General features: G+C 32.3%; 1 protein-coding gene across 1 annotated transcript; it reads right to left on the bottom strand.

Annotated features, from left to right (window-relative positions):
- Positions 1-428: 428 nt before the first annotated feature.
- On the bottom strand, positions 429-4,463 carry LOC131634607 (rhamnogalacturonan I rhamnosyltransferase 1-like). The gene is made up of 8 exons (XM_058905273.1): positions 3,547-4,463; positions 3,262-3,329; positions 2,719-2,807; positions 2,432-2,597; positions 1,966-2,255; positions 1,632-1,836; positions 1,376-1,533; positions 429-1,038 (listed from the first exon to the last, which is right to left on the bottom strand). Exons 1-8 carry the CDS (start codon positions 3,893-3,895, stop codon positions 792-794), a joined length of 1,572 nt encoding a protein of 523 aa, XP_058761256.1. The 5' UTR covers positions 3,896-4,463; the 3' UTR covers positions 429-791.
- Between the last annotated feature and the right edge of the window lie 17,791 nt (positions 4,464-22,254).

Below are 22,254 nucleotides of genomic sequence, written 5' to 3' on the forward strand. Positions count from 1 at the left end.
TTTTTACTTACTGCTACCTGTCTCTGTTTGGAAACATAGGCATCAAAGATCAGAAGCCTACTTTACCAACAACCTAGCTACTGCTACACAAGCTTACAACCTAGACATTAACATGTGACAATAACCCGTGAATATCAACCTTGGCTTAATGATTCGATTAGACGTTTCAAAATCAAAGAGGTGTTTAACCTATTCACTTCCAAAGAATAGACTGGTTGGTATAAAATGACCCAGAACCAATACAATGATTTGTTAATATTAAACAAATCATCTATATTTTTTCTTTGTATTTTCAAAAATGATTTTTGTGAAAACTTTATTCAAAAATGAAAAAACTGGACTTGTAAAAATAGAGAGAAATGTACATATCTTTATGTATAAAAAAAGAATATAAATACCAATGACTTAAGCTTCCACAAAGAGCAAGATCCAGTAATCCAAATTTGTATATGAATATGAATTCCTCCATGTACACTGCTGTTTAAACTCACTCACCCTGCAATGTCAGGGTTGCTACTATACATGAATTTAATGGATTATTGCTTATATTTATTATATTATACATATAAAATATAAAGTATCCCCTGGCTGATTTGCTTGACTTGAACTTCTGTGAAGGCTATCCCTCCCACCCCACCTTCTTTTCTTTTGTCTGCCTCTTTTTTTCATACAAAAAAGTTGTTGTGTTTGCTAAATCTGGGTAGAGAACTACCACAACATATCTGTGGTAGAAAACCAAGTGTACCAGGAGATGGTACATGTAAAATTCAATTATTTTTTCAGACACAATGTCACGTGCGACTCAACAGATCATTTGATGGTTCTAAACATTCCTCCGGGTTGGAATAGAAATAATCCTCTTCTTTGGGCTTATCATGGATTACCAACCTTTTACTAGGGTTGCCCATGCGATTAGCGTGAGATTCCTTCACGGCTGAAGAAAATTGGTCCCAGTTCAGTAATCCATTGTTGTACTGATCAATTAAATCAACTAAGAGCTTTCGGTTCAATAAAATTGTCTTCTTGAACCCAAGATATCTGTATAAGCAATGAAGAGAAAATGTCAGTTCACTTGAGAAAGAACAAATGATAACTAACAGTAGGGTCGTTATTCTCTATACAAAAACTGCATTTTGGTTTCTCAGAAGATGTGATCATGTGGATACAATTATAGTTTCAGTAAGAAGAAAAGGTTTTTTTAGCTTTTCAACAGAACACTAAAGGCATGAATGTTCCAAAAAAAATATATAAGAAACAAGTTTGCTAAGATACTGGTTCTCCGGTCGAACGTAAATTTTAATTTTGTCTATCTGAAAGGGTTAAATGGAAAGCAGCTTAAGCACGTGAATCACATATGTTACTAGCTGAAATATACCTGCGATGGCCCGCAACTACTTTGGCCATATTTCCATCATATGTGGGAACAAAAATATCACTCTCTAGTGAGACAAGATAATCCAATGCTGCCATCTGAGATGAATGATTTTGAAAGAAACGAAGGTCGGATGGCTCCAACAGTGTTTCCTTCCTGACCTGTATTAACAACAAAACGCGAAAGGCAAACAGTAAGGACATAAATCAATAACATACAACAATTACCATGCTGCCTATAGTTTAGCAATAAAGATTACCAATTTTGGGTACTCCTTTGAAAGGCTTGTCGTTCTCCTTTCTCCACCATATATTTCACCGGCTGCAATGTAGATTTGAATGTTCCGATCAATGTCAAGAGCCCTTAGTGTAAGGGCAGTCTCCTCAGGTGTTAGAGGACATAAACCATCTCTTCTTTTCAAATCAGAATTGATTATTTTCTCTTTCCACCAAGGATAAGCATATCTGTCAATGCACAGAAAATTGAAATTTGAGAGAGATTTATATCCAGTTGTCTCTTTTTGATGTCCACAGTTATTGAAAAAAAATATATTAAACTTTTTGAACAGGTAAATAATGCAGGTTAATTATCACCTCATTCTTGTTAACTCTTCCACCTCCTCACTGTTACAACCTTGAGTACAGCCAGAAAATGCTAACATGTCCATCTCATACCTCAGATGAAGTACCAGAAATGGACCATTTTTTCTTAGAAGACTGATCACCTTTCTCCCCAACTCCTCTATCTGAGGAGTAAATTTCAGAGCACTAAAATTAACTCTGCAACGCAGCTTCTGAATCTCTAGAGGTTGACCATTATTGGCTAGCCGAGCATCCGTTCTATTTAAATGGACAACTTTGTACTTTTGTATCAAGGGTAGAATCTACACACACAAAAAAAATGAAAAATGCCATTTGCTTTAAATTAGCAAAGGAGAGAATGACAACAACATAATCAAGGCACGTAGTGTGAAAGATATAATGGCAAGCTAGTCGATTGTCCTTTAAGATAAAGCATAAGCTCCTGAAATAATTGACCCGTGGATACTAAAAAACTGACCTGGTTCTTATAGTAAGATATGTCAGACCAACTAATGGGTGGCATACTATAAAGAAAACCGTGTTCCACTTTCAGTTTGAGTCTAGTTGGCAACTCCTTCAATATCCGAACCTCATCTCTCAAGGATGTAATAAAGTGATCCACGTCAAATATGTCTTGGAACTCACTGCAACATAAAAACAATAAATAATCAGTGAGCTGTGATGAGGGGCAGAAATCCTCTAACCAAAGCAGCATTAATATGGTTGTCATCACCAAAACATATGGCAATAGAATCAAAGACTCACCTAGGATCAGCCCAAAAGGATGTTTTATCAAGCTCAGGGACTATAAGTGTGACATTTAAATGTCTAGCAATGGCAACCATATCACAAATCTGCAGTTAAATTAAATAATCAGAAAAGCAAACCGAAACATTACAGGATAACTTCGTTGCACCATTGCTAGAACAAGAACAAAAGCACAAACTAAAAAGTATATGATTCAGCTATTTACTCCCTCAATTTGTAGTTGTAGGGCCAGATATTTTAGTATGTGGGATGGCCAGATATTTTAACATATGGGACTAACAAAATTCTAACATGGTCACTCAATTGAAAATGCTTGATCACATTGGCCACTTTGAGATAATTTTTCAAGGAACTAAATTGACTGGCCTAAGTAGCCTAAGCACAGCTCGGTTGGTGACAGGCTGTAGAGACATTTAACATGCAGGGCTGCAGGTTCAAACCCGCAATTCCACATTTGTCAGCACCATTTAAGTCCCTAAAATTTAAAGACTAAATTCATAATTCAGTCATAATAAAAAGAACATTGTATAAACAACTCACCGCTGCTCTCATTTGGTTCAGTCCTCCATTGCATGAAACCATCAAGTATCCATTGTTTTTATAAACTCCTGATCACAATTAACATTTCAAAAATTAATAATTAAACAAAGTAATAGATAACAGCAAACACGCAACAAAAACAAAAAATAAACAAAATAAATGAAGATGAAATTATCAATAAATCTCAATAAGTACATTAAACACTTTGAAATCATTATCATAAATAAACAACAAAACAAATTAGCAACCAGTTAATGACGTAATTAGGAATGTCAAAAAACTAACTCTTGGGAGGTAAAAGTGGTGGACGTGAAGAAGGAAACTGAATATCCATAGCTCTGGAATTCGAAGCAGATTCATGAGTGAAACACGAAGGCCATCCTTTAAGAACTCTAGGACCCCACAAATCACCTATAGCTGTTAATTGAACGATGCAAGTCCATAATATCACCGATGAAGTTGCACGGATCATCCATAGTTTCATTCTACTCCTTCCCGAACCAGAACCTAAACCCGAACCAGAACCCGAACCAGAACCTGAACCAGAACCAACTCTCTCCTTTTGAACCTTCAAATTCAAACCCAACCAACTCAAATCTTGCCACTTGTTGCTATTACTCTCTGGCTTACACATCTTGTTCTTACTCCAATTTCTTCATACAGAAAAAATAAACAATAAACCCTAATTCCAGATTCAATCAATGAAATCAATAAACCCTAATTCTCCTCCAACAGAAAACTTCAAGATCCGAATTCTCAAAACGACACCGGATCAAACCTATTAACTACTCACACTATTCACCACCAATGCAGCCACAAAACACACAGTAAAATTGAATTCAAGAAGAAACAACACCCTTGGTTTTCTCAGCACAACGATTTCCAGAACTGAAACCGCAACAACAACGAAAATAACTGCAATATTTTTTTTTTTGAATTCGTGACAAAAATGTAATGGAAATTGAGGGGAAAACGAGAATGGAGAATTGAGATTACTCCGGCGAGGATGATCGGCGGAGGACGGTGGCCGGCGAGTAAATATGACGGTGGAAGAAGAATTGTAATTATAAGTTGTGAGAATAAAATGCGAACAAAGAGAAAGACATTCGGAGTTGACACATGCTAGTGCTACTACACCTACACCGGTGTTAACTCAACCAGGGTTAAGTTAACCCAACCATGGTTAACTTTAGAATGGACTTTGGGATCACTTCCCCTTAACTTGTCCTAAAGTATATTTTTTGGATGATGGTCCTAATGTCCTATATAGGATGGATGAACCAGCTGTATAGTACAATACACTTTATGATAGATAGAGATAAATTAATTGATATGATATGATAATTAAAGAATGTTGAAATATTGAGTATGTATTTTAATTAGAGTATCCATCTTATAATGGTGGTTATGGAAGTACATTTTATCCCCCTTTTACTTTCAACTAAAATATTTAATTTTAAGAAATGGAGACTATTTTTGTAAATGTAATGAATAGTTGGATAAGAAGTCTAATTAAGTATTATTAATATCAAGTTATCAACAAGTGGTCCTAAATGCATGTATAAGGAATAAAAATGAAGGTTTTATTTGAAAAATAATAACTTTGATTTTCTAACAACCATTTTCCTTGTTATTGTTACCTTCTTTTTATGAGCTTGTCAAATATAAAGAAGATAAGATAATAATATATATTTCGATTTAATATATTAAATTTAACTAATTAAAAAATTGGCTATATAAAACTGAATTAAATTTCGATAAAGAAATAAGAACTAACAATAATTATACATAAAAATTTAAAACTTTGAGTGAGACTCATTTTAGTCACTCACAAAAATTACACAATCTAAATTAGTCTCTTAAAAAAACTCGTTTTAATCCCTTACAAAAATTTAACCGGACCATATTAATTTTCTTATTAATATTTTTTCAAACTGGTTTTTTCATATTTTTAAACCATGACTGACCTATCACGTTGGCCTATATTTTTTATTTTTCACTTTTTAAATACTAAATTTATTTTTAATTATAATTTCATTTTTAAATAATTCTAGATTAATAATATAAAAAAGCAAAAATTGTTTTTTATATAGAATTGAACCCAAAAACCTATAACTAATATCTTAAGTCTTTACCACTAGTACAATTGACATTCATAACAAATAAATTCTATGAATTTTAGTAATATTAAAATAATTCTGAATTTAAAATAAAAGAGTTAAAATTTGTACCAATGGGATCTCAAACACAAGTCTGTTCAAATTAAATGATAGTCACTTTACAACTAGACAAACGAATTTCTATTGTTAATATTCTTAATAATAAATACTTGAGTTAATAATTCAGAACAAACATTTACTTATTTCAAATAACAAACAAATAAATATTTACTGATTTTAAATAACACAAAAATTTAAAAATAAAATTAATAAAATATAAATCTTAAATATAATTAATCAAATTTAAATAAATAAAATAATATTAATTGAATTATTATTAAACTAATTGATCACTATTTAGTTTGAATTTACTATATAATTTTAAAAATTATTTGATTATTTAATTTAAATTGATGAAATATTTTAATAATTAGTTGAATTACAATTAAATTAATTAATTATTATTTAATTTGAATTAGTTTGAAATAAGTAAATATTTATTTGTGTGTTATTTAATTTTAATTACATATAATTTAATTTATTTCTAATCGATTAAAAATATTGAGGTTTTACATTTTATAAATTTTATTTGTAAATTGGTGTATTATTTAAAATTAGTAAATATTTATTTGTGTCTTATTTAAAATAAGTAAATGTTTGTTGTAAATTATTAAGTTAAGTATTTATCATTAAGAATATTAACAATAGAAATTGATTTGTCTAGGTTCGAGACCCTATTTGTATAAATTTTGTAATTTTTGTTTTAAATTCAGAATTATTTAATACTATTAAAAATTTTGGAAATTATTTGTCATGAATGCATATTGGCTTAGTGGTAAAGACTTAAGATATTTTTTAAAAGTGTTGGATTCGATTCCTTATAAGAAATAATTTTGGCTTTTTGGATATTATTACATCATAATTATTTAAAAATGAAATTATAATTAAAAATTAATGTAGAATTTAAAAAATGAAAAATAAAAAATAAAAGCTAACGTGATAATTCAGTCAAGGTATAAAAATATTTAATAAAAACCAGTTTACACAAATATTAACATAAGAACTAATATAGTTCGATTAAATTTTGTAAGAAATTAAATTGAATTTTTTTATAAGGATTAATGTAAATTGTGTAATATTTGTGAAAAACCAAAATGATTATTAACTCTAAAACTAAAAATCTTTTTAAAAAGTCAAATTCATTATAATTGATGCTATACAAAAGAGACCACCAAATTCTTTTATTAAACATAAATAATTAAGTTATTGCAAATTTGCAATGACAAAAATTATCTTTTATGTTGTTACGTAAAAAAGGTATTTATTAAATAATATTTTTTTAAAAATATTAATTTATAAATATTAATAATTTATATTAATATAAAAATATAGATAAATATTTTCAATTAAAGATTGAATAACAATTTATATTTATTTAATTCAAGTAATATGCAGCAATTGAGCTACCTCACAAATCCTATATAAGTAATAATTTTTTATTTTAACATTTTTAATAAAAAATTTAAATTCTAGCGTTTAAAATAATTTTTTTTTAAATGTAAAAATTTGATTTGTAAACTTGACAATGATACGAATTTATTTCATATTGAAATTAAATTATGTTTATATGTAATATTAAGTGTCATAACCTTAAACTCATTAAATTGTAAAATTATCTTACCAAATCATAAACATATAAATTTTTAAAATTGTTAAAAGTAGAAACAAATCAAAAGACAAAAAATTAATAAATAAAATTTTTAAAACAATAATAAATTCATAGTAATGATCAATATTTGTTATTTATAAAATATTAAGGTTCTGTTTGACATTCCATATGTTTAGTTTACAATTTATAGTTTATGGTTTATTACCTCCTGAGATAATTAAAAACATGTTTGATAATAGTCTTTTCCTCACTAATTTATAATTTATTTTACTAGTTTATAATTCATCACTATCTTTTTATGTTATTTTATATTTATTATCTAGTTAAACCGCTAATTCTATCAAACACTTTAATTAAATTATCAGCTATCAGTCATCAATCATCAACTATAAACGATAAGCTATAAGTTATCAACATCATCAATATATTATAAACTATAAGATAATTTGTCACTCAACCATTAATTTTATCAAACAAAACTTAAATAAATGAGTTTCAATTTTATATATGACTCGAGACGTTTAAAATTGTAATTATTTAACTGAATAAATAATAATAATAAAATTCCACATCAAATAATTTAAATAACTGGTAAAGAGAATGATAAAAAATGAAAATATCTTTATCCACCTCCCTATGGGGGTCACCCCAGCGAAATCCCCAACTTACCCCTGCTTCGGAGATGCATCTTCGAAGTAATTTTTTTTTTAGATTTTTTAAATAACGTTGTTTTTTACAATCAGGTAATATTTCGGAAGTTCATTTCCGAAAAAAAGTGTTCATATACCATTTTCCCTCCTTCACTATTTCATCATTTTTTTCCAAAACAAACTCAAACCTTTTCCAAAACTTCCATCAAAATCAAACCATTTTTCGTCTCAAAATCAAGTTTCAAACCGTTGATCACGTTAAAGGGAGCATAGAAAGCTACAATTTGAGGTAAACATCTCTCATTTCATTATCTATTTCACTACATTGATTGATGAAATCTGTGATGGAAACTGCGATGGTTCGGAAGTTCATTTCCGAAATAAGTTACCTAACAAATTTCGGAAATGTACTTCCGAAATCATCTCTGGCAGTAAAAAAACAATTTTGGCCAATTTTGCTAATTTTTGCATATGTTAGGTATGGTGCATCCGGACAACATTGTCGATGATAACGTAGTAGTTCCGGAAGTTGTCAACGTTAATAACGATCTGGTTATCGACGTTAAATCTACATCGATGCGGTAGATGTACGACAACAATTTACAAATAATCGGAGCTTCGCTAGTCGTGAACAATTGCTTGATTGGGTTCGTAGCGAAGCTAGTAAACTTGGATTTGGCATTGTTATTTTAAGGTCCGACAATGGAAATAGTAGACGGAAAGCTTTTGTCGTTTTGAATTGCGAGAGGGGTGGGAGTTATGTACCAACAAACTGGGTGTTAAAACACGAAGACACGGGATCGAGAAAGTGTAGGTGTTCGTTTAAGTTGCGCGTGACTCAGAGGGTTGATGATTTGTGGCGTTTAAGCGTCTTTTGTGGAATTCATAATCATGCCTTGGATGCCAAGTTACACGGGCATCGAATGGCGTGTCGTTTTTCCCGCGAAGAGAAGAATGTTATTTCGGATTTATCGATAGTCAAAGTGGCGCCTCGCAACATACTTGCCGATTTGAAGCGGAAAAAACCGGATAGCGTTTCAAATATCAAGCAAGTTTACAATGAACGTCACAATCTTAAAGTCTTGAAAATGGGCCCTCGGTCGGAAATGCAACAACTTTTGAAACTATTAGGCGATAACCAATACGTGTCAAGCTTCCCAACGTCCGAGGACAAAGTTACGGTGCGTGACATTTTTTGGACTCATCCCGAAAGTATCAAATTGTTCAACACATTTTCAACCGTTCTTATGATGGATTCGACATACAAGACCAATAAGTATAGGCTTCCTCTTCTAGAGATTGTCGGTGTGACCTCGACGGACAAGACATATTCGGTCGGATTTGCTTTTTTGGAATGTGAAAAAGAAGATAACTTTACATGGGCTTTGGGAATATGCAAGTCTTTGTTGGTTGATCAAAAGGTTATGCCAAGTGTCATTGTTACCGACCGAGACAATGCTTTGATGAATGCGGTCGATACCGTCTTCTCGACATCGACCGCATTACTTTGCCGGTATCACATAACGTGCAACGTGAGAAGTAAGCTCAAACCCGCGGTTGGCACGAAAGATAGGTCGTATGAAAACGGTAAAGTCATCAAAGTCGGTGTTGTGGTGGATAGGATTATGGCCGCATGGAGGGAGATTTTAAATGCACACGCCGAAGAGTTGTATACCGAGAAATTGGCATACTTTAGGTCTTTGTGCGTTTCCATTAAGACTTTTTGTCATTACGTTGAATCCACTATCCTTGACAAAGTAAAGGAAAAAGTTGTTTGTGCTTGGACGGATCGAGTAAGACATCTTGGTTGCACCACGACTAACCGAGTTGAATCCGCACATACGATGTTGAAGAGATGGTTAGGTGATAGCAAGGGAGATTTATGTCGGGGATGGGACACCGTGAATCAAATGCTCCAAAATCAACACAATGAAATTCAAACATCGTTCGGTCGGAGCAAGACGGTTATGGAACACCGGCTTAAGGGCAAAAATCTATTCTCGCAATTGATTTACAACATATCCCGTTCGGGTTTGAATTTTATGTTTCATGAAGCGAAGCGGGCGGAGACAACGGGTCCGGATAGTTCTAAATATGGGTGCACCATTAGAAAGACATACGGCCTTCCATGTGCTTGTATACTTTCTAAAAAAATGAATTTGAATTCACCGATACGCATGGATGAGGTAATCGACCATTGGAAGAAGCTCCGTTTTGATGATTTTGACCCGCCGAAAGAAAATGATTCCAAAATCACCATCTCCGATGAGTTGGAAGTGATAATGGATAAGTTTGCTAAAGCGGATGACACAATGAAAATGCACATAAAAGAACAATTACGAAAAATTGCATTTCCGGAGACCACCAATTTGAAACCGCCATCTCAACCGGTTAAAACAAAAGGTGCTCCGAAAAATTCGAAAAATACACAAGAAGACACATCAACAAAACGATCTCCTTCCTACTTTGAACATGTTAATGCATTGTTCTCGGATTCACTGAAACCAAAGTCCAAGTGTAGTGGTAACAAAGGAGCCCGTATTTCGAAGCCACCTCGCACACCGCCGATCAAAAAATCACCCATGATCTACATTGATGAGATGCCACTTTTTATGCACAAATATATCGATAACATAGTTGATGTTGGAGGCGACGACAGTTGTGGATATCGGGCCGTTGCGGGTTTGCTCGGGAAAGGGGAAGAAAATCACACTTTAATTCGACGGGAACTTCTTTCGGAGTTGACTTCGCATCGGGACATCTACGCCCGACTCTATGAAAATCAAGAAAACTTTGAGAAACTTCATAATTCACTTGTTCCATCACTTAGCGGTATCGCCCCTGTTTCGAAGTGGATGTCATTCCCTGATATGGGCCATCTAATAGCAAGTGCATACGATCGGGTGTGTGTCGATTTGACAAGATTTGGACTATGTTAGACATTCTTTCCACTTCATAGTCGACCGCCATTGGACGCGTCGAGCCGCATCATATGTATCGGGTATCTAAGATCGCGCCACTTCGTGCAAGTTTTTTTGAAACCGGGGTGTCCTATACCGGCTACTTCTTGTCAATGGACGGCACATCATTCAAATGAGGCGAAGACTTGGCCGGATCCTTTCGTTTCAAGAATGACGGAGTTTGAAGAAATGATGAGCCAAGAGCGTGAGCAAAATAGAGAGCGGTCGAAGAACATACCGATTTTAGATTTAAGCGCCACCGATTGGTTCGGCGGATTTTAGTTTTTACCGGGCCGTTTTTTATTTGTAATGACCGGTGCGTGTCTTTTTTTGTATGTATTGTCGTTTACCATGTAAAATCGAACCGATTCAATACATATATAATATAAGTATGTTTTATGTTGTCATTGCCTATGTTATGCCTATTTTGTATGCACTTGGTATTGTTAAACCAAAACAGAATGCAATGCACAAAATGCAAAATTCACCTCTGTTTCTGCATAATTCAAAAATGAACTTCCGAATTATACATGTTTTCAGACCAATTTCGGAAGTTCATTTCCGAAACTTCCACTGAATGCAGGATAAAGTTTGTTGGGCCATTATTACTCCAATAAGTTTATAAATACAACACACTCTTCTTCATCCTCTTCACACCACAAAACACAAATGACACAAACCTATCCCCACCTAGCATTCGTCTACTTCACCAGTGGCTACCCGATGCCGTTCCAATTTCGCTTCTCGCGCGACACGCCGTTTGCGGACTTGATAACGTCGCTCAGCACGCTATTGCAATATTCGGAAAACCGGAAGGTTGTCAAGCTTGAGTACCGCTCGCCATCGCTTAACGACGACGGAGACGTTGAGTTCACACCATTCGAGGTCAAGAACGAAGAAGATTTAGCGGTTTTGTGGGCAACTTTCGACCGATTTTCTTCGAAGGGTCCGATCGAGTTGGATGCGAAACTTCAAAGATCGGGGGCCGACGTTATCAAAATGTTGACTCATCCTCACCTACCCGTGTTTAACAATATGTAACTTTAATCTTATGTAATGTGATCGATGTAATCTTCATTCGTTAAATAAATCAAATCGTTGTTGTTTGTTATTTTTCTTCTGTCCATACCTTATTTCGGAAGTACATTTCCGAATTCTTCCAAGGGGGTGAATTCGGAGATGTAGTTCCGAATTCACCTATTTTCTGGAAAAAAAACATTATTTCGGATGTACATTTCCGAAATCAGTTTTTTTTCATAAAAAAAAAACACGTTTTCGGAAGTACATTTCCGAAACCACCTTTTTTCTCATAAAATAAGTGACTTCGAAAATACATTTCCGAAACAGGGATATTTTGGAGATTTCATCAAGGATGACCAAGAAAGTAAGGAGGTGGGTAAAGAAATTTTCAAAAAAATTATACCAAAATGTATATTTTTGTTATATTTTAGCATACCATTACTGTATTTTGATTTTGAAGAAAATTAAAGAAAGTTTATTTATTTCATGTCAATATAGGCACGTGGCATTTGTTGATTGATTGGTTTTTTTGAAAGTGGTAGGTGATTTGCGTATGAACGATGGCTATCTATTAATCGTGTCGTGCCCATAGAGCCGACAATATATCGTGATACGGTGGCTCATATTTTAAGCCAAACAAATCACCAGCTAATAATTTTTGGTAGTAGCTCTCTTAGATTATTATTTTTTTGTTTGAATTAATTATGAGACTATTATTCTTTTAATTAATATTTATGCAATGATTTTACATATCCACTCATTCAAATCATAATAAATCATATGTCAAACAAATATTTATTAACATATTTTTAAAACCAATTTAAAACATTAGTATCCAAAAAATAAATATTACAAATTCATTTGATTTTTTTTTTCATGTCACATTAATTTTTTGACATTAACCATAACTATTTAATATTATATTAGGATAAAAAAATATTTTTTATTTATATTTTTTTCATCACCAGTATTTCAGTCTACTGAACCAACTAATTCAATTTGGAGATTAGTTCAGATATTAAGTGGTTTGAATCTATTCTTAATTGCAGTTGCAAGAATCGAATTGTTGTCTTACATATCAAATCGAGCGTCAATCACCACTGAATTAACTAATTATTTTAACTTTGATAAACAATTTCTTTTTTTAAAATAATAACTTTTATAAACAATTTCTTTTTATAATAATTTAACCCTCATTTTTATCTTAAATTCATAAGCATTATTTTCTAAAACATTATTTTTTACTTATAGAAAGAAGGATCTGACAAGTTAAAAAAAAAGTTAAACTTTGTGTGCATTTAAAAAAACATAAAAACTTTATTACGATATTGATTTTTCTTAATTTTACTTGCTCGTTAATTATTATTTATTTTTCAAAAATTTAATTTTGGTTAGTTTTTTTAGATTTTTAAATTAAAAATAATAATATAATATATTTTAATTCACATGACATACAATTTTATGGTGCGGAGTAATTTAATTTGATATTTTATCTCTTTTACAAAATTAAATTTCGCGTTTAAATTCAAATGATTTTGATTCTCTTAATATCTTTATATTTAAAATTGAGATGCATTTTATTTTTAAATTATGTAATATTTATGAAACATAAGATATATATATATATATATATATATATATATATATATATATATATATATATATATATATATATATATATATATATATATATATATATAGGATGGATATATTTACTCAAAGAGTAAGTGTTGAACACTTACTCCAAATCTTAACCATTGATTATCATGAATCTAACGGTTTTAATTAATTTTTTATATAGAAAAATATTCCAAAAAATAATTAAATTAAATGATCAATTAAAACTGTTAGATTAATGAAAATCAATGGTTAAGATTTGGAGTAAGTGTTCAACACTTACTCTTGGAGTAAATATATCCCTCCTCATATAAATTATACATTATCAAAAAATGGATATATCGTCAATTTTTGGTATAAATTTTTTTTTTATAGAAAAAGTCAAAACTAAATGAATTTAAAATATTAGATTAATTTTGTAAAATAAAATATGAAAATTATATATATATATATATATATATATATATATATATATATAAAAGTATATTTATTTGGATAAAAGATGTAATTAAGTATCCAATAATAAAATATATTTTAATAATAAATATTTTTAACTCCATGAGCAAAGAAATACACTAATACAAAATGTACGAAGAGGTAGCCCGTCATTCTAAAGAGATATTCATGCCTTCTTTTCTTTTTATCAAGAAATATAAACGTTATGAGGATTGCTTCACATGTCAAACTTCAATGCCTATGTCTGTAAACTTCATCTTTCACCAATAAGCTATAGATAACGAGCTGAGGGAAAGCAACAGGTGCATGGTGCATGGTGCATGGGGTCTTGAGATTATAACTTTTTGGGAGTAACATTGCTCCCACTTCATTTCCTCTATTTATTTTGATTCCAAAAATAATAATTCAATAATATTCTGCCAATTTAGCGATAATTTCTAATAGGACAAAAAATAGCTACAACTATTTTATCAATTACGATAAATTGGCGATATTGTTAATAACTCTCTCTCATCTTTTTCGATATACCTCCTGCTGTGAAGTCTCTGTCATCGCCGGTTTCTTCACTACGATGTAGCTAACTTCTGACCAGAGAACACTCTACTGATTGGAGCCGTGAGATGATATATTGTGCCACGTGTCATAATCCTAAGTGGTACTATTAGTTTACTTTACCCACCAACGGTGATTGATGCACTCTCCTGATCCTTCGTGACAATTGATGCTGGGTCCTATAAGATGCGGTGGTGGTGGATCCTCCTTCAACTCCAACCCATCATTATCATATCTATTTTGTTAAGGATCATTTTATAGATATTAGTTTTATGTAGGAGTGGCAAAAAGAGACATGCATGCCTCGTCCTGCAAAAAATAGATCGGAGAGAGAAAAGTCCGCGGACACTGAAGAGTAGGCAAAATAGACATTTTTAAAGACCGAACCGTTTTACCACCCCTAACTTTTATGATCTTAACATTTTATATAAATTTTGAAATAAAATATCACAAATTATTTACAATAAAAGATTTATCTATTATATGTGAGAATTTTTTTTTTATTGGCAACGTCAATTGTGAGACATTGACCTATGCATGAAGTTTGATATAAAACTATTACTTATTTCCCTTAAAAAACTAGATTGAAATGATGTCAACAAAAAAAAACTTGATTGAAATAGTTAGATTTTTCTAGAGTAAAATGAACGAATCAACTTAAGAAACCGCAATTGTCAATAAAAAAATAGTAAGAAACTAAAGTTCAACTCTTTTTTTATTATTATATTAAAAAACTTTCACTTTTAGATTTCTTTAAACCATTTTTTAGTGACCTTCGCTTGTGATACTTTCACAACTATGACGTAATCTTTATATCTTCATATATTTCAATCCAACGTATATATATCTCAACTAAATTATCATACCATCCTTAAATAACGGTTTATGAGTCTTTAATTTTTTGTTGATGAGGTTTGTCGTAAGGTGTGTTTGAATACATTTGAGGAACACACTATTAATTACAAGGAAGTTTATACAAATACTGACATGCCTTTGTTAAGGATGTCATATATGATATATTTAGGTGTGTAATGATATATGTGAATAAAGAGACATCTGTGAATTTCTTGACTAACCCACTAGAGGGAAGATCAACTCTTATGCCAACAGATGTTCTGACGTATGAGTGGATAGGAGGAAAACATGCATGTGTAGACTTGATTGGGGTTTCTTCACTTGTGGGACTAAGAACTGAAGGTTTTATTGTGGGACAAACAACTCTCAAATCCGCTTCAAGTAAAGTGGTTGTTAGTGCGCGAGGCATTTTAGCGAGAGGAGAGAAATAGAGAAAATAAGGAAATAAGATTTATAATCACTTGAATTGGTATGGTGTGTACAAATAATGATACAGACTATGACTATTTATATACAACTCTGATTGGGTTTGGGCTTACACAACTTGGATTATATTTGATATTATTAGATTATATTATATTTGATATTATATCTTATATCTCAATAATTTATCAATCTCAATAATATCTCAACATACCCCCTATAATCCAAGTTCTTGATCCTACGCTAATCATAGTCGATCTGATTCCTAATTTCTTTTTCAAATTCATAAATCTGTCGATCTTTAGTCCTTTGGTGAAAATGTCGGTCAATTGTGATTCGCTTGAGCAATGTCTAACTTCATGTTCATCTTGATTTACCTTTTTCCTCAAGAAGTGAAATCTAGCCTCAATATGCTTACTTCTTCAATGTATAACTGGATTCTTGGCCAGATTTATAGTTGACTTGTTGTCGATTTGCAACACAAGAGGTTTCTTCACTTTGACCTACATTTCTTCAAGTAGTGATCTGATTCAAATTGTTTGACATGCAACATAGGATCCTATTATATATTCAGCTTCACACGATGATAATGCCACCATAGGTTGTTTCTCCGAACACCATGAAATTGGGACACCAAATACTTGAAAGAAATATCTAGTTGTGCTTCTTCGATCTTCCTTATCTCCACACCAATCAGCATCTGAGTAACAAGTAATAGTAGTTTCTTTACTCTCAGAGTCTCCTCGAAATAGGATTCCATATTAATCCTTTTAAGTATCTTAGGATTCGTCTTGCAACCTTCATGTGTGACACCCTTGGTTAACTTATGTATCTGCTCACTAATCCGACTACAAAATCTATATCAGGTCAATTGTTGCACATATACCTCAGAGACCCAACTATTTGTTATAACAAAGTTACACCGATTCTGTCTTCTTTTCCATGCTTCTCCAACTTCAAAGTTGGTTCGACTGGTGAAGATATTGGAGTCGAATCATCCATCCTGAATCTCTTGAGTATCTCTTTGACATACTTCCTTTGATGTAGCACCATACCTTAATTCGAAATTTGAAATTCCATGCCTAAGAAATAAGACAATTTTCTCATATCCGACATTTTAAATTCTCTCATCATCATCTCTTTGAACTTCGACAAATTCTCCAAGCTATTTCCAATTATCAACGAGTCATCGACATATAAGAAGATGATTGTTATATCTTGTGCCACAGCCTGAACATAAACACCATACTCAGGTTTGCATTTTACGAATCCCAATTGGACTAAGTATGAGTCGATCTTCTTGTTCCATACCCTAGGTTCCTGCTTGAGACCATAGAGCGCTTTGTGTAGCTTATATACTTTTACACGCTTCCTTCTGAATCACAAACCCTAGAGGTTGTGTGATATATACCTCTTCGTCTAAAGGACCGTTTAGAAATGCTGATTTCACATCTAAATTAAATATCGACCAACCTTGGTTGCATGCCAAGGCTACCACTAGTAAAATAGTCTCCAATCTTTCTATTGGAGCTGATACTTCAGAGTAATCAAGTCCTGTTCTTTGAAGAAAACCTAGAGCTAGTAATCTTTCTTTATGCCTCGCTATCGACCCATCAACATTGTGTTTCAACTTGAACACCCACTTTACTTTGATATCTTTTGTATGTACTAGCAATTCAACTAATTCCCATGTGTTGTTTATTTTGATTGCCTGTAACTCTTCGACCATAGCAGACTTCCATCATTTAATCTTTAAAGCCTCACTATAGTAAATTAGTTCAGCACCTGCAAGTAAAGCAAAATGAACTAATTCTCCATTTGGTTTGACTTCATCATCCCCATCCACTTCATAGTCTCCAAGTCTTGTTGGAAGAATTCGAGTTCTTTGAGGTCTTTGGCTTGTGCTAGCCACACCCTCTCCGACTTCGACATTGCCGGGAATGTTTGTAACTGCTTCGACTTCAATTTTGACTTCGTCAGTTTCTTCGTTGAAACCATAACTCATCAATGGTTTGTTGATTGCATCACCAGATTTCCAATCCCAGGCAGCATTTTCATCAATCACAATATCTCGACTTAACACAATCTTCTCATTAATTGGATTAAATAGCTCGTATGCACCAGTCTTGTGATATTCTACCAGAATCATGGGTTCACTCTTGTAATCAAGCTTCCTTCTTCTTGCATCAAGAACATGCTTGTAACACATATAGCCAGACACCTTCAAATGTCTTACTGATGGTCGTTTGTGATCCATGCTTCTCGGGGAACTTTGTTCTTCAATATCTTGGTATGACACCTGTTTAGGATATAAACTGCAGTCGAAATAGCTTCACCCCATAAGGATTTTTGCAGTTTTTTCTCCTTCGTCATCCATCTCGCCATATCCAATATGGTTTTGTTCCTTCTTTATGCAATTACATTACGTTGAGGTGTAAGGAGAAGTTACCTCATGATCAACACCATGTTCTGCACATAATTCTTCAAACATTTTGGATGTGTATTCGCTACCTTCATTTGTTCGAAGAACTTTGATCTTCTTCTTACTATGGTTTTTGACAAGTATTTTGAATCTCTTAAATATTTCAAATACTTCGTCCTTTCTCTTGATCACATAGATCCACAACTTTCGAGTAAATTCATCGACAAACGAAACAAAATATATGTTTCCACCAATGGTATGTTCTTCGAATGGAACACATAAATCTCAATGTACCACTTCGAGTATGCAGGATGGTCTCAGTGGCATAGTCGAAGCGAAAGAAGTTGTAGGAAAAATGTATTTTGTTACGGGTTCGGGTTTGGGTGAAAAAATCCAAAACCCAGCGGGTGTGGGCGTGAGTTTTGTTTTGCCACCCGAACAGTATTTGGGTTTGGGTTCGGATTCGGGTGTCGATTTCGGGTGCGGGTTTGGGTAGTATGAAACCCGCACCCGACCCGACCCGTTGCCATCCCTATTCAAGTGTTGAAATATATGCATGAAATCCATTGATCATAATTTATGCTTAAATATATGCAGAGTTGGCTGATCCACAACCCAAGACCTCAAAAAATCGGAGGTCTCAAAACATTTCGCCCTTTTACTAAGTCCTCGTGCTTGAGAGACTATGTATTATTACATTTGTGGGAGTCCTAAACATGGGTTGTTTCAAAGTCCTCGCTAAGGGTGATGTCTCTTAGATGACATCCAAACAGAGTTGGCGGGGGGCTCTCTCGAGGGATTGATGATGCATACAGTATTATTTTGCCCATTAGTCAGCAAAGAGGGAGTTCTCCATGATTCCCTGAAGAATAGATGGTCAATTACCTCCCTTAATCATGAATGAGTGGTTGCCACCGCTAAGGGTTTCCTAAACCCTACGCCCAAAAATACCTCTCCCCTAGGGGGGATAAGGGGAGATATCTTTAGTCATACATATAACATCTTGCATACGCTTATACCTAAGCACACCACTCACGTATAATGCCTCTCACCTCACATGAGCGAGTCCTCTAAATCACCACAATACAAGGCTTCTTCCTGGTGTAGGAAAGCCCTAACAACCATACATCACAATATACCTACTAAGATCTTTGATTACTCATGCTCTTGGAGGGGTAACACACTCACACACACACACCTATACTTTTTTACTTTCTTACTTTCTTTTTTCATAGGGTATTCTGGAGATTCTAATCTAGACAGACTCTTACTTATAACATGATTTATTATGTAGATTATAATCTGAACATCCCCTTATTTGTAACATGATGCACAAATATAAAATTTACTGCCTCAAGTATATCTGAAGATTTTAATTCAGACACAACGTTATTTGCAACATGTATGATTTCGTAGATTGAAATATGAACACGCCTTTATTTGCATATTGATGCAAATATATAGAATATAAGACCTTATGTGTGTTTGGAGATTGTACTATGGACACACCCTTATTTGCAACATGGTTGATTCCAAAGATTGTAATATGGACACACCCTTGTTTGCAACCAGATACAAAAATATGGAATGTATTATCATGAGGGTTTTTTTCCGGAGATTTTAATTCAAACATATCCTATTTTCTTTTTATATAGCCCGTCAATTGTTTAACAATCAGCAACAATTTAAAAATATGATTCCAAAGCTTATAAAATTTATAAGATACAAACTAAAATTCATTAAAAACTGTGCCAACATATCAAAGTCACATTACATCCATGAAAATACAAAAGTTTATACACATAATGTAAGATGAAAACTAAAAAACATAAAAAAAAATGTGTCACCGCCTAAATATATGGATGTTTCTGCCTTAGAATTTTTTCTTCTAATTTGTCTCTCTTTCAATATTGTTACACTTGACAAACTATCTTATCCAAAAAAGTGTTCGACCAAGTTTATGCTTCTTTTTTTGGCATGAGATTCCCACTCAAGAGATATTTTTGATAGAGGACATATTGGTTTAAAATAAACTTATGCAAAATATTGAGATTTTGAAAGTCATCCAATACAAATAATTCGTCTGATAAGATTTTAAGGTGGGACACTTCGTAGTAGAAAAATAATTTTCGAGAAACCATATATGGTTAGATTGATGCACACTCTCTTATATGCATTTTCTTTAAGATGATTCATTTTAGCGAAATGCATCAAATTTTTCTTTGGTGATAGACCATTGACACAAAGAATCAGAGCATCATGAATTTTATTGTATTGTTCTTTTTTCCAATATAACCTCGCGTAATCTTCCTTATAGGGCTTTAACTCTTGGTTAAGATGTTGACGAACAAGTGTATGATTCTCTTCTCCCTAACCTAGCAAAGTTTAAACAACGTAAATTTCACAACTACCATCACCTTTAACTTCTACAATTCAGTTAATGTATTTGTGCATAAAAGTAGGCGTCTCCTCAACGTGTTTCATTTTTTGGTAAATATGGGGAAGGCAAGAGGGTGGTGATGCGAGCACCCTTTGTAAAAAAACAATTGGATTATGAAAGTAAAAAATCCAGATAAAGTGAGTCGACATGTTCGAAATATGACGATGCTCGTTTGGTAGAATTATCACTAGGTATTGATTTGGCCTTCTTAGAACCACCCGTAATTTTTACTGGTTCTGTGAGTGGTTTCATATAAATAGTTTCAATATTTGACTAGGCTTGACCATTTCCCCCATCTTCATCTTTGCTTTGTTTATTTGTCAATGCACACTTAGTTCTACTTGTGACATTTGTTTATATGTTACATACAGATTAAATCATAAAATATAGGAAATAATTTTGCTATAGAATTCATCAACGAAGTATTGCGATTGGTGACAATTCCTTATGACTTATTTTTCAAAGTCTTTCAACATATAGCAAACCATTTTCAAAGTTTATGTAACATCATTTTTTTTTCACTTTCCAAAAGCGCAAAGTCAACTAAATAAATCATATATATATATATATATATATATATATATATATATATATATATATATATATATATATATATATATATATATATATATATATATATATATATATATATATAACATCAACAATTTCTAGAAGATGAAGCTTGTACTTAATGGTCTTATATGTTGAATCAATTATCAATACCATAGAAAACATGTTAAGAAACATGATGGAAGTCTATAATATATCTCGAATTTTTTTTCCATCCTCACACACACTCTACCTAGATACATAATGATGTTCATCCAAGAGTGTCAGCAACTGTTGCATTTCATATCTTGGACTCATTATCACCTTGTTGTTTTGGTGGCGAACATTGTATACTTGCTAAATATTTTAGACACTTTCAGGTATGTTCTTTTCAAAGTTGTAACTATGTTTTTAGGTTGAACCATGTTCAATGTTATCTCAAAAATAGGTTTCTTCTTTTCAGAATTCAAAGGACATACGATTGGATAATCAACTAACTTGTGATTTAATCCATGATAATGTAGACCCCAAATCATACTAAATGTTCAAGTATTATTCACATTGTGGTACCCGCACAACTTAAAAGGACATCCACATTTTCTTATTTTTGTGTCTTCACGTTTCAACTTTCAGATATGTTTTTTTACTTGCCACTTTTTTCGTATCTCATCGCAGCAAATTCAATCATCTATTAGAATCGTAATCCAACCTTTCAATGATTATTTCAAAATCTAATTTGGTAGCTTCTCTACGGACCTAATTTAAGTATATTAGTTTTCATTCATTTTAACATATTTGCATGCATTATTATTCTTTTTTTTTAAGAAATTAAATAGGACTTATATAAGTTAAGGTTTTCTATACGGGTCATCTATTAGTTTGTCATAAATCTATTTATAGATATATTAAAGGAATTATTTAACAACGTTTATATGAAATATATTTCACACGTTATATTGAATTTCAAAAAATGTGATGTTTATAAATGACGCAAGTAATTGTGAAAAGTTATAGTTAGTTGAATTTATTTCTATAAAAATGTTATATTTCCACCATTTAATCCTTGGAATAAAATGAAAAAAACATATGTAAATAATATTTTTGAAAATAAAAAATTATTTAAAATAATTTCTTAAAACTAAAATCAAACATGAGAATATTATATTTTTATAGTCATATTTCTGAAAATAATTTTTTAAACCTTTTTATTTTTCATTCCCA

The sequence above is a fragment of the Vicia villosa genome, linkage group LG1, assembly GCF_029867415.1.
Source record: "Vicia villosa cultivar HV-30 ecotype Madison, WI linkage group LG1, Vvil1.0, whole genome shotgun sequence".
Taxonomy (NCBI): domain Eukaryota; kingdom Viridiplantae; phylum Streptophyta; class Magnoliopsida; order Fabales; family Fabaceae; genus Vicia; species Vicia villosa.